The following is a 14,705-nucleotide window of genomic DNA, read 5'->3' as shown; positions in this document are numbered from 1 at the left end:
AGAGAGAGAGAGAGAGAGAGAGAGAGAGAGAGAGAGAGAGAGAGAGAGAGAAAGAGAAAGAGAGAGAGAGAGAGAGAGATGAAAGAGTGAGAGATGGTATGAGAAGGAAGGGAAGTATTCTGTTCAGACCCTAGCAGAATTCAAACATGAATTTAAGACCTTGCATATGCGATATCTTCATAACCAACAGTCCAACAGAATCTCCAAACTTAACAACTGAGAAGATGTCAGCAAGCTAGAAAAAAAGACATTTAGAAGTTCACTTTGTAAACTTATATCAACATACTTTGTACCATCCAGAAAAAGGTTTAACAAGAGTGTCACTACCCATCTCAGTCGTACTCATGTAAAAAAAAAATTGAATTTTTTTATACTTCCATCAATATTAGTACATAAAAAATGTACATCTTGAATCCAGTCAGCAATTAATAGAAATGAAAAAAAAAATTCAGAACCAGTTTTTTTCAAAGCATTTCTAAGTTCAAATCTAATTAAGTCTTTTTATCAAAACTTGGTAAAAGAGTGGTATTTTAAAAAAGACAAAATAAGAATACACATACCGTATTTAGTCTTATTTATGAAGGACAATCTGTCATAGCCCTGGTTGAGTCCACGACAGACTTCTTTCCAGCCTTGGGAAGTACACACTCGGCTTTTATAATCTTCATGAAGCTTGTTCCACAGAGGTGGTCTCCCTTTCACTAATGATATTAGCAGTCCCGCATCGATATCGGCAGCCATATTGTCTCTACGGGAAAATGCAAAAATTAAAAGGAACCTCGGGAAATCGTCTCGCGTCATGTGAAGTTCAACTTTAAAATTCTACTCCAGTGATTCAACAGTTACATCAGGCCTGCATGTTAGTAGTGACAACAGCCACACCATTAGTTCCTGGGTCAAAAATAATAACTGACTTACTGCCTGAATGGTGGCGTGGTTGGGTACAAGGGACAGTGGTGGGGGGAGGTAGGAGAAGAAGTTAAGAACAGTTTTGAACAAGAAGAAATAAATGAAAACTGAAAATGAGGCTATACAGAGAAGCAGAATGACCAAGGGCGAGGACACATGCAATAATGGGTCCAGGTACCTAGTGAAGCAATGGATTACAGAAAAAAACAACAACCCCGTAACTTAAGATTTCACTCTGTAGGGGAAAGGGGGGTAAACTAAATCAAACTAAGCAAGTTATCTTTGACAGGTGAATTTACACTTATGTCATGTCGGGTTTCATAAAATGACTCAATTTAAGAGTTTTGGGGACAAAAATATCAATCTGCAAAAAGACCACAGTGATATCTGTTGGTGGACAAAACAGTTATATATGTGTGCGTGTGTATATATAATATATTGGGTAACATACCAGTAAATCTCTTCACATAAAGGTAAAAGAACTAGAAATATAGAAATACAGCATTTTTTAAAACATGCAGAAGAAAGCACTTTGAATTTTTCTGAAAAGCAAGTTTACTCTACAGTGGAATCCTGTTATAACGAGAGGGAGGGGACTGGAGCGACATGTCCGTTATAGCAGGATTCTCATTATAAGGGATCCAGTGATAAATTCAATGGAAATAATAAAGTATAAAGTAGGCCTAATCTATAAGTTTGGTGTTCTGTTTATTTTTTTGTGCTATCGCCCCCTGAAGATGATTTTGTTTCCATATGATCTCTAGGTCATACTTGATCAAAAATCGAATCAGGTTTCTTTCTCTATCTAGCGCTTGCATTATTGACAGCTCAGCGTTGGCGATTAGAAAGATAGGTCTCAAGGCTAACTCGCCCGCTGTGTTGTTCTCCAACACACCACACCTTGTCGAGCGTTCCATCTGCTTGCGCGCGTCACACATTCGCTCCACCCATCAAATCACTATGACCTCTCCATCCCTGCATTGGAAAAGTGAGAGGCATGGTAGGCCTAGATAAGCTAGACTAAGTTGGCCTATCATGCAATTCCTTCTGCTTGTCTGCGCAGGCCACACACTCCCTACTCATTCGCTCCGGCCTTCATTGTAAACACACGTGGACTCTCCCATTCTTTGTTTCGCAAGTTCACGAACAAGTTTCCCAAATTACGAGGTTTTACATTATGTATAATTGGCCTATGCGCTGCGCACAGCAGCAGCAATATTCCACAATAACTGACTTGCGAGTTGTCTGATTGCGCTATAGCAGTATTTTATTGACAAAGATAAAGATGGGGGAAAAATGGGGTTTCAGAATAGTGTCTTTATAACAGACTGCTCATTATTTTCATTATAAGTGGACTCCACTGTATTATATCCCAGAATTTTTAAACAGTAAAGCACCACCATCTTTAAAAGAATTGTTGATCCCCAAACCATCAACACAACGGGAGCCATCAAATAACACCACTAAATAAAGGTTACCCAGGTTGAAATCCAAGTCATTTAGTGAAAGATCTTTTGCATTTGCTGGCCCTAAAACCAGGAACATCCTCCCACAAAAATTGAGAGAAATAGAAACTACTGAGAATTTACAAAACCCATTTTAAAACACACTTGACAATGACAATGACAATCTTTATTCATCTCGCAGGGAGAAATTTGTCTTGATCGTTTACAAAGGCACTAGACGTTCACTGTGTGCTCAGTAGGTACAAAAGAATTTCTATTTGTCTGTTCTTGCTCTTTTGGAAATGTATCGTTTACTACGGGGTCGATAATTAAAATTCCGATGTCAGTGGGAGGCTATGGTCACTTAGCATTATTTCTGCCTTTTTTAAAATGTTTGTTTTGTGCAGATATTCAAAGTTACTTAGGTTAGGTCTCTACCAATTGTTCCTGATGCCCTTCTGATCGACTTGTGGTTTACATAAATTTTGTCATGTTAAATTTGTTGTCGATTGTAAGACCAAGATATCTGTATGAATCCGTTATTTCAATTGTTTCTTGTTCAATTACGAGTGGTGTGATTGTTGCTTTCTCCCTTCAAAAATCAAAAAAATAATTTCCTTTGTTTTTGAGAGGTTCACTTTTAGAAAATTTTAAAGGCATCATTTAAAAAACATACATATTTAATTTCTTCGAAATCTAATAACAGCGGAGTCATCTGCAAACTTAATCAATTAAGCGTGTTGCTTTATATTTACTTGAACTATGATCGCTGGTATATATTGTATACAAAACTGGAGACAAAACACACCCCTGAGGACCGCAGGTGTTACAAAGGATTGCATCAGATTTTGTGTTATTAAGCTTAACATATTGTGGTCAGCCTGTCAAGAATTCCAGGACACATGCTGCTATGTTATGGAAAAACAAACAAAAGGTACCCTCGTATACGTTTTAGCCGTTTCAAGGAGTTTCAGTATGGAGTCACAAAAACAAGTACAGCATGTTCTACGTTCCTCTCTTGTTTGTATGCAAACTGGAATGTATCTAAATTTTCATGAACACAACCTAGAATATTTGAAAGGATCAATTTTTCAAGGCACTTGAAAGCAATGGATGTAAGAGCAAGTGGTCTTAAATAATTTAATTCATATATTTTACGCTTTTTTGGCTTTCTTTAAGAACATGAACACTGTCAATCTTTTTTATTTCAAAAATGTATATTTTTTTACGTCCGTGTTCTTTCTACTTTTTGACTGACTAGCACTCAGACCTTTTTTTCATAATGGCATAGAGCCTTATGTAAACGTTGTTTACTAATAGTCATCCCTTTCTGCATGGGTTGGTCATTGTAGGCAGAGCTGAAACAGCTCAAATTCTTCAATCTTAATTTTGTGTTTATGGAAGAAATATAAAACATTTAATACCATTTCACCATTGCCATCTGGTAACTGATGCTGAATGAGTTGCAATCAAAGAAAATCAACAAAAGCGTACAAACTTATTGTTTTGAGCAAAACAAACAAAATACAACTTCACAGGGAAAAAATCAAAATGACGTCATGTTCATGGTTGGTATTGGTACTGAGTGAATTATAGAGGGAGAAACTAAAATACCAATATGCTAAACTTGAGAAAACTAACCTTGAGAAAGGTGAACAAAAGCTATGGTTTCCAGCTAGAAGCAGTCAAGTGTCAGGTGTCAAGTTCATCACTCAAAATTCACCATTGTCCTTCTTTCACACAGCCAACAACGTGGTTTTTATATTACCTGTGCTGAGGAAGAGATTTAATTGTTAAATTGCTTTAGTAAAATGCAGTCGAACCAGCTCTAACAGATACCAGTACAGGACAATCACTTGCACAAACACCCACTAGCTATTTCCTCCCCTGGATGTTTAAAAAAAAATGTGAGACTAAAAATTCGCGAAATTTCCGAGTCACTAAACATTTCAAAGTCAACTGTCCATAGGATAGTTTGATGAGCTGCACTATCGAAAGGTCTGTGCTCAATAGGTCCCAAGAGAGCGGACAGCTGACGACAAAACACAATGTGTTGAAGTATCTCAGACTTTCTTGAATCGTCGTAGCCAAGCCATCACGGGAGTCATGAACGCATCTGGAGACCTCCAACAATACGATGGAGGATTCCTGAGAAGCATTATAAAAATAACAGGTGATGAGATTTGGATACACCACATGACCCCTGAGATGAAGAAAGATTCAATGGTTCACCTCCCCACAAAAAGTTTAAAGTTCAGCCATCGGTGAAGAAACTTGTGGCCACGGTTTTCTGTGATGCTAAGGGTGTTCTGCTTCTTTACATTCTGGAACCAGGACAAACTGTTATAATGTTAACAGATACTGCCAGTTCTTGATAAGTTGAGAGAGGTTGTGCACCGAAAAAGACCAGGCCAGTTGTCCGGCGGGGTCATTTTGCAGCATGACAACGCAACGCCACACACCGCAAACGCTACGAAAGACTGGATCCAAAGGTTCGGCTGGGAAGTTCTGCCACTCCCCCCTCACAGTCCTGACTTGGCCCTGTCAGATTATCACCTTTTTGGACCAATGAAACGCCATATTTCTGGACAGCGATTCACCGACGACGAAGACCTTGTGGAAGCCATGAAAGATTGATGAAAAATTCTTCATGGAGGGTAATTTCTCCCTGATCCAGCGATGGCAAAAAAGCGTCCTGTGAGATGGTGATTACATTGAGAAATAATTGAGGTAGGCCTATGATGTGTTAACTTTTATTATGGCCGCGGCTATTCGGACTCAAACTCCAATGCGCGTGCACAATCACGAGGTGTACCGGATGTGAAGCAAAGCAATTCGACCTTGGCCTTCCTCGGTTTCTACGATCTTGCCAAGGAACTTACAACAAATAGGAGTGCCGACCGTGGTGACCCAGTGCGAACTGTGGTCTTTTCTTTACAAAGGAATATTGAGTAGGGCCGGGCAGTGGCCTACGGTATGGGTGGGAATAGCTAGAATCTATACGCTGGTGGGGTGGGCGTGGGGAAGTAAGATGGAGAGAGAAAAAGTAAGAGAAAGAAAGAGAGGAAGAGAAAGGGAGGGAGAGAAAGAGAGAGAGAGAGAGAGAGAGAGAGAGAGAGAGAGAGAGAGAGAGAGAGAGGGAGAGGGAGAGAGAGGGCCTGGAGAGAAAGGGGAGGGTGGGGGCTGTCTTACAAGTGGACTGACTTGAATTTTATTTGACCTTTGTAGTCGTGAAACGCAGTGTAATAGCCTACCAGTAGTTTAAAGTCTGACTATTCGGACTCCAGTATAGACCTCGCTTACGGTAGAACCGGTGATTGCCCACGCGCACTGGAATTTGAGTCCGAATAGCCTCATTTTATTATAACGAAGTGACTATTTCTACGAATGTTCGGGAAAATGAAGTTCAACTCTATTTCTCCGAACAGTTTCTGATCTCGAGATTTTTTTTTTATTTGCAAGATTTAGGCGTCATCCTTTTATTCTGCCATTCTACGAGGACAGGGAAGAAGCTTTTTTAGCATCGAATTCAATTTCTAGAGCTAGAGATGTCTGAATATTCAGGTTGGGGCAACGTTCCCGGACTATACTTCTCCAAAAGGTGCTGCAAGAAAACAAGACTGCTTAACCTTGGCAGTAACCTATTTTGCATTTAGTCACCCAGCAAAAACTAAAATCCTTCGTTAAAAAAATCCCCTCCATGTATGTATGTATGTATGTAACGTTATTCGGACTCTGATTCTTGTCCAGCATGACATCACTTCCGACTTCCTGTGACTCGTGACTCCGGCTTCCTGTCCTGCCTCACTCGTGACTCGCCTCAGGCTGGGTAGAGACCGGGATCACTTCCCGCAAAATGGCGTTTTGAGCAGGAGCCGAGTTTTTATCTTATGATGAATTTGAGGCTGGCCTGAAAAGTTATAGCGTTTCTAATAAATGTTTATTTGGCAAGAGGTTTTCAGAAGCAATTAAAGATGGCTCGTTAGCGTGTGTCGGGGTCGGATGGGCGGCCGGCACACGTGTGGCTGTGTGCGTGTCTGGGGTGGGGGGGGGGTGGGGGGGTGGGGGGGGCACTATCGGTCCGGGCGTTGAACGTCGCATATGAGTCAGTCTTTTTCCCCCCGGCAACTGATCATTATTACAATAATAAGCTAGTCTTGACGTAGATGTACGTAATGAATTGTGCGCTGGTCTATGGAATCAAAAGTTGCCGTATGCTCAGCTCTACAGAGCAACACAACTTTTTCTTGGTAAACAATCGAGATGACACAGGTTTGTGTATTTGAACGTCTTTTTTTTTTACACAGCTCATGATATGCAGGTGCCAGGTGGTCTGCTAATCTTCAATTTTACCTTTTTCTACAACAAAGAAAGTGGGAAACATGGGGGGTGGGGGGGGGGGGGGGCATATCAATGAGGCGGCGGGCATCGGATCGGCAGAAAAGGTGTGGGGGAAACTAAAAAATGGCGGAAAATTGGAAGCACTGAACGTTAGATCTATAGAACGAAGACACTTCCTTTTTTCCGGACCCGAGTCCGAATAACATTTTTTTCTACGAAGTGTATACAGACCCGGTAACCGGGAACTAAGTCACGAAGTATACGGACCCAGTAGGGGAACTCTTTTGTGATTTTGGAAAGTTTCAGCGCCCAGACCTGCCGGTAGTGTGTGTATGTGTGTGTGTGTGTGTGTGTGTGTGTGTGTGTGTGTGTGTGTGTGTGTGTGTGTGTGTGTGTGTGTGTGCGTGTGTGTGTGTGAGCAGGGGGAAGTGCTATCCTAGCAAAATGTATGACATACACAAGTTGGCAGGAGGGAACGAGAGAAAGATAGAGTGGGAAATAGGTGGGGAGAAAGAAAGACAGAGACAAACAAAGAAAAAAAAGAATGCGAGCGATACACGGAGTGAGAGGGAGAGAGAGAGAGAGAGAGAGAGAGAGAGAGAGAGAGAGAGAGAGAGAGAGAGAGGGAGGGAGGGAGGGAAGGAGGGAGGGAGAGAGAGAGGGAGGGAGGGAGGGAGAGAGAGAGAGAGAGAGAGAGAGAGAGAGAGAGAGGATGACAGCTCGATTGAAATTATGACATTGTTCTTTTCTTCAAATTGTGATTCCTCCAACTCCAAAACAGAGGAAAAACGATCGTTCATCGGAAAGACATCCGCAATCTTCATTTAGATCTAGATTTAGATCTAGGCTAGCCTCGAAACTAGATCAATGATTTATGTCTGTCTGTCTAGATCTAGACCTATGCCATAGATCTAGAAGAACCTTGGTCTACCCTGAACCAAGAGGGCGCTGAAACTTTCCAAAATCACAAAAGAGTTCCCCTACCAGGTCTGTATACTTTGTGATTTTGTTCCCGGTTACCGGGTCTGTATACACTCGAGTCCGAATAAGAAATTTTTTTATTCGGACTCGAGTCCGAATAATGAAAAAATGTTATTCGGACTCGAGTCCTAATAAAGATGGCCTTTGTTTTATTTGACTTTTATCCCCCATTCGGGGATCAAAAAATCGAGCCACGATTGATTGGTCGCGGCCTCGACAAATGCAGAGATGCTAGTTCTATGTTATCAATAACCCTCCCATAGATCTAGATCAAGATCTAGACAGCACACGAGTGAACACAACACATTAAGTTTAAAAGAGCAGCACCCTTCATATAGGCAACACATCATATAACTGTAGCGAAAAACTGTTTGGAACTGTAGCATTTTTTTATTATTATAAATACATGTACGGACATTTTTTGGACCGATTTGTTAACAAACAATCTTTGGTAGGCCTATAATATAATTAATAGATCTATTTATATTACGAAGTGGCTAGCCGCCGTACTTAAAGTACGGCTAGACTGAGTCTAGCCGTACTTAGATCTAGGTTTGGCCCTATCGACTCAAGCCTGTTAAGTACACAGGTCTCTTTAGATCTAGATCTAGTAATTATTCAGGTCCAAATACATGCAAGTCAGTAAGGCACCTTTTGGTTTTGTCTGAAATACAAATACTTTAGGCATTGCAAGCAAAAAATTTCATTTACAATTCAGCCATCAATATTAAGTACGGCTAGACTGCCAGTCTATCCGTACTTATCTTAGGCCCTCTATTAACATTAAAAAACAGGAGGTTTAAAATACATTCACTGTCATTAAAGCACCTGGTTTCGTCTCAAATACAAATTCTTTAGGTACTGCTCACTAAAAATTTATATTTACAATTCAGTAGGCCTATTTTTTTTCGCAGTGGCTATTTTTACGGCATGCCGTAAAGATAGCCTTCCAGTGAGTCCCAGGCTATTTTTATGGCGATCCTCGAAAAGCGACCCTACTCCGCCTCTCATGTACGCGACATGCCTCAATGTATTAGATCTAGGCCTATAGGAGGGGCCGTTCAAAATATAAACTTACACCTCAGAGGGGAAAGGGTGTCTTTGGCTTCTGTAAGAAAAGTGTAAGATTGGTGGGTGGGGAGGTTTTTAACCAAATATGACACTTCTGTGAGATGAACGTTTTGCTCATGACTGAGAAGAAAAGGTAAAAGAAAAAGTGGATAAATGCCAATAACAAGACCCAGATCTGCATGATCACTGCAGATCCCCGTTGTTGGTTGGTTGTTTTTTTTAAAATTATGATGAAAATTCTGTAGGTGGATATCTAATTTCTTAATGTTTCTTTGTAACTTTGCAACTGTTTTGATGATCTTTTGTCTTGATTTCTTTTATTTGTAAGGCACATACCTATTGCATTGACAAGATTCTCAATGTCTTCCACATATATATATGCGTTCTTTCTAGTCCATATGGTTTGATTAAATTGTATTAACTGAAATGATTTTTGTTGTTGTTACAAGCTGGTTAAAAAAAGCCATGGATAGATCTAGTACAGGTATCTTTAAAATAATAATGGAAGTTGAAGATCGGAAAAAGTACCAAATATTAAATTGGTGTAGGTGGGGATTGGAGGCAAATGTGAGAAAAGTGGTATTTTTGGGTTTTTTGTTTTAAAAAAGTCCCCAAAAGTGTAAGATTATATTTGAACAGCCCCATAGGTTTTCCATTTCCTCCTCTTCACCATCATTCTATTCTCTTCTTCATCTTCCTTCTCCCTTCCTCCACCACCACCTCTTCCTTCTTCTCCCCACCATCATCATGATCTCTCTTTATCATCACCACCCCCATCACCTCCTCGTCATTATCATTACCATCATCACTGCCACTGCCAGCATCATCATCTCATTCACCGACATCACAACATGTACCACACCCACAAGAAGAGCGGCCATTTTGGAGTTAACACTTTTCGCCTTGGGAATGCCTTTAAAATGTTCCTCCTTCCTTTGCACTGAGCAGATTTTTGATAGAGGTGTAAAATTATTTTTGTGTGTGTTCACAATGATTAATTTATTAACGAAGTGGCTAACCGTACTTAAGTACGGCTAGACTGAGAGTCTAGCTGTACTTAAGTACGGCTAGACTGCCAGTCTAGCCGTACTTAGATCTAGGTTTGGCCCAATCGACTCAAGCCTGTTAAGTACACAGGTCTCATTAGATCTAGATCTAGTAATTATTCAGGTCCAAATACATGCAAGTCAGTAAGGCACCTTTTGGTTTTGACTGAAATACAAATACTTTGGGCATTGCAAACTAAAAAATTCATTTACAATTCAGCCATCAATATTAAGTACGGCTAGCCTGACAGTCTAGCCGTCCTTAAGTACGGCTAGCCTGGCTGTCTACCCGTACTTAAGTACGGCTAGACAAGAAGTCTAGCCGTACAAGACTTATCTTAGGCCCTATTAACATTAGAAAACAGGAGGTTTAAAATACATGCACTGTCATTAAGGCACATGGTTTTGTCTCAAATACAAATACTTTAGGTACTGCACACTAAAAATGTATATTTACAATTCAGTAGGCCTATTTTTTGTAAATGGTCAGTCTAGCCATCATATTAAGAATAAGTACTGCTAGACTGTGAGTCTAGCCGTACTTAAAAAGTACGGCTAGACTGCCAGTCTAGCCGTCATTAAGTACGGCTAGCCTCTTCCATTTATTAATTATTGTGATGCAATTTCAGGGTACGGGAACACATTTAAACATATATATTTTTTTTACACTCAAATATCAAAATTTTGCTCAGTACGATTGACCATAGTATCAGTATCTACCATTCCACCAATGTCCATGCAATTTTGTTAGAGAGTAAGAAGCTTTCGATTTTTTAAAATTATTGTTTCATTGTTTTGCATGTTGATGCTGTTTCCATTCCGTGGCAACTTTCATATTTTTCGACTTATCAAAATTTACTTTCTTCATTATTTCTTATGCCCGAATAATTTTTTTTCCTAAATTTATATGAATCGGAAAAAGAATCACCCTTGGGGTGAGCTGTTCCCCGTAAAAATGGACAGTAATAATATGAGAGGGAGGGAGGGAGGGAGGGAGAGAGAGAGGGAGAGAGAGAGAGAGAGAGAGAGAGAGAGAGAGGGGGGGGGGGAGGGAGGGAGGGATGGAGACTCTTTTCCCCGTACTATTGAGAAGTACATTTTTGCTGTACTAGGAATACGGGGATCTGCAGTGATCATGCAGATCTGTGTCTTTTATTGTTACTGGCATTTATCCACTTTTTCTTTTACCTTTTTTTCACAGTCATGAGCAAAACGTTCATCTCACAGAAGTGTCATATTTGGTTAACCTCCCCACCCACCAATCTTACACTTTTCTTACAGAAGTCAAAGACACCCTTTCCCATCTGAGGTGTAAGTTTATATTTTGAACGGCCCCTCCTATAGGCCTAGATCTAATACATTGAGGCATGTCGCGTACATGAGAGGCGGAGTAGGGTCGCTTTTCGAGGATTGCCGTAAAAATAGCCTGGGACTCACTGGGAGGCTATCTTTATGGCACGCCGTAAAAATAGCCTGGGAGGCTATCTTTACGGCTCGCCGTAAAAATAGCCACTGCGATTTTTTTTTTAATGGTCAGTCTAGCCATCATAAATATTAAGAATAAGTACGGCTAGACTGCCAGTCTAGTCGTACTTTTATTAAGTACGGCTAGCCTCTTCCGGAAAATTATCCAAAATTTGCGGGAAAGGATGTGATTTCAGAGTGTTCAGAGAAATAGTGCCCAGCTTTATTTTCCCGAACGTTCGGAGAAATAGTGCCGGCCAAATTAAAATCTAGAATCTAGGTAAGATTGAAGAATACCGGACCAGCGGACTGACTTTGCCTCTATACTAGATTTCTATATGTCTCAACCTTTGGAATTCATGATTTTCCTCTGTTTTTATCTCTCAATGGAGAATCTCGGACCGGTAGATCTAATCATTAAATCATTCAGGGTAAGATTGAAGAATACCGGACCAGCGGACTGACGGGAACATTGAAGAATACCGGACTACTCGTGTACATTATTGCGCGAGAATGTGGGGTGGGTGCGGCGGGTGAAGGAGGGGGTGGGGGGGTTCAGAGGATCTCCCCCCTGACAAATTATTAATGAATAGATCTACAGGTCCGAGATTCTCCATTGAGAGATATTAAAAACTGGGGAAAATCATGAATTCCTAAGGTTGAGACATAGATCTAAATCTAGGCAAAGTCAGTCCGGGAAGATTGAAGAATACCGGACCACTCGTACATTATTGCGTGAGAAAGTGGGGCGGGTGGATGGGGCGGAGGCGGAGGAGGGGGGAGGGGGGGTTCAGGGGGGTCTCCCCCCTGACGAAATATTAATGAATAGATCTACCGGTTCAATATTCTCCATTGAGAGATATTAAAAACGGGGAAATTATGAATTCCTAAGGTTGAGACATCTAGGCAAAGTCAGTCGGCTGGTCCGGTATTCTTCAATCTTACCTCTCTAGCCTTATTAGCATAGCGTCGTCTCTTTAGAAGAACTTCAGTTAGACTGACTGGAATCTAGAGACAGAGTCAAGGCCTATTCATTAAGTAGAACTCATCAACAAACACAGATCTTTGATCAGACTAGATTTCTACCTTGTTTTTTTCGTGGAATGATTTTTTTCAAAGCGCGGTTTTTCAGACAAGCAGGCTCCTGGTGCCTCCACAGAACACTCAACTTTGGCTTGCGGGCTGGTCTTAGTGGTCTATCCGAAACCCCGGAAGATGAGTTAGAAGGCCTAGTCTTGACCGACTGACTGCTCGAGCTGCTAGGCCACTTCATCGCGCTCTTTCGATAATTCGCAGGGAAAACCAATGATTATAAATACTATGATAAAGCAATGCGGCGAAAAGCGTGCGAGCTCACGAAACTCCCGGGGGGAATGTCTGCGCGTCAGCCGACAGTCAACCGCTGACCTGCTCCCTTATCAGCGCGCACCTGGTGCGGGAAGTGCGGCTCGTTGTTCCATTGTTAGAGGCCATTAAAAGTTTGAAATATGTTGGTTTGAAGGTGAAGGTTTGCGTGTGACCAAGGCCCATACAACCAGACGGTTTTAGAACACTAATCTAAGTCTCACCCCTGAAAAGCCTTTTTTTTTCATCATGAGGGTGATAAAATCACAGTCCTCTTTGATCCTCCACACTTAATTAAGAATTAGAAACAATTTGTTTACCTACCACAATTTCTAGGGCCCACTCATCAAGATGATATTGCAAGCTGGGCAGTTATTCAAAATTTCTATGAAAAAAAAACAGTGCCTTAAGTTTATTCAGGGTTGCACCCAAGTTAACCAACTGTGTGTCAAGTTTTGGACGACAAATGGTTTGTTTTGCTGTGCACGTACTTTTTATTAGTGGCAGTGTATCAAAAGCAATTCAATTTGGGACACTATATGTAACTCTGAATTAATCCTTTGTCTGACATCGATATATCTGATTTCTGTAATGACTTTGATGATCTTTTCAACGTTTTCATTTGGTCACTTGTGTCATTCTCTGTCGAATATCGTAACCAAGTCAAAACTACCACAGCACCATGAATTTTTGCAGCTGACACTTCTGTGGTTGAAAGATAATTCTTGAAGTTTGGCCCAGAATTTTAAGACAAAAAGAAAGTTGCAAAAGCATTAATATGAGTCAGTGAGTGGATCCACATCACTGCTTTGCAAGGTCTTGTGGCAGACATTGTGAGCTGCAAAGGGGGATTACTTACAGTGATATCAAGATGAACTTGAACATCTGTTCTCAGTCACCATGAGAGGAAAAGGTGGACTCATCTTGACAATTCAGACCCTCCCCTCCCCCCCACGACAGTTACATTTTCGTTTGAAGAAACAGATAATGGCCGACAAAACTATGATCGCAACGCCTTCAAGCAGTTGCAGGGATGTAGTGGATAGCTTTTTCATTAATCAAAATCTAACGAGTAAGAATTTCAGTCAAACAATAGTTGCAGTTCCGGGAAACCTAGATACATTGTTAATTTTGTTAAATTTTGCAATACATTAAAGATGCAATACACTTAAAAATGAGATTTCTGACGTAAGTGGATACACTTTGAAGAAACTTAACGATGTAGTCTGCAAGTAGGCTACTGTACAGAGATATTGGAAGATCCACCATCTTCCCATGCAAAGCACCTTACCCTCATCAGCCAGAAACACTTTGAACATTGTCGTCACGGTGGCTTGAAAAAGCCCGTTTTAAACTTATGGAATTTGTTGGTTTGTTTGAGGCTGCTTTTAAAAAAACCGCATTTTTAACCTTTGATGAGTGACAGAGCGCACAGTAGACATAATCTAAAGCTGAAAATGCCCCAGGAACCAAACGTAATTGAAAACAAAGGTGATTCCTGCAAATGCAACACAGTGGACTATGAGTCAGTGTATTTATGAACGTCAGACTGCACGATGATCTTTACTGTGCTGTCAAAAATTCGTGGCGCAACTTGTCCTCAAACATCTCTTTAATGGGTGAATCAATTTAACCTAAACTTTGCACAGCAGTGTGTATCAATTTATCTTAACGTATTCATATTTTTCCACAACAATTGAGGCTAGATTTAAAAACGTGTCTTCATGAATTTATATAATATACTAAAATGGGGCCAACTGGTCATCCCACAGCTCGTGTTATAGTACCACTGCGTGTGTTGTGTGAGCTCATTAATGCGCAGAGCGACGCGCGCAGTCGCTGACCTCGATTCTCCGACGATGCACTAAGGCCGAAGAAGGATTGCACCGTCTCGGTATTTACGGTCTCTGGGGAAAACTGTCCTTTAGTGTGGCTAGGCCAAGGACATTAAAAGTAAGGGAGGATGCTCTGTGGGTGGCGCCCGAGGATACCGGAACTAAAGCGCACGCCTGAGAGGAGCACTCTCTCGCAGCGGAACCGTGGGCTACCTGCGCTGCGCGATTGCCCGACTAAGGCACTGAAATCTAGATAAGAAAGAAGGTTT

General features: G+C 41.0%; 1 protein-coding gene across 2 annotated transcripts in view; it reads right to left on the bottom strand.

The window, feature by feature from the left end:
* Positions 1-12,508, bottom strand: part of LOC101847532 — a 15,893-nt gene extending 3,385 nt beyond the window's left edge. Inside the window, exons 1-3 of one of the 2 annotated variants that reach the window (XM_005109504.3) lie at positions 12,344-12,508; positions 3,996-4,127; positions 561-748 (exon numbers count right to left, since the gene is read on the bottom strand). In XM_005109504.3, the coding sequence (XP_005109561.1) occupies positions 561-741 (181 nt within the window). In that variant the 5' untranslated portion in view covers positions 742-748; positions 3,996-4,127; positions 12,344-12,508. The remainder of the gene's footprint in view (positions 1-560; positions 749-3,995; positions 4,128-12,343) is intronic. The other variant, XM_005109505.3, reaches the window with a different exon arrangement.
* Between the last annotated feature and the right edge of the window lie 2,197 nt (positions 12,509-14,705).

Source organism: Aplysia californica, unplaced genomic scaffold, assembly GCF_000002075.1.
Source record: "Aplysia californica isolate F4 #8 unplaced genomic scaffold, AplCal3.0 scaffold00784, whole genome shotgun sequence".
Taxonomy (NCBI): Eukaryota; Metazoa; Mollusca; class Gastropoda; order Aplysiida; family Aplysiidae; genus Aplysia; species Aplysia californica.
This window is presented reverse-complemented; position numbering and strand designations above follow the sequence as displayed.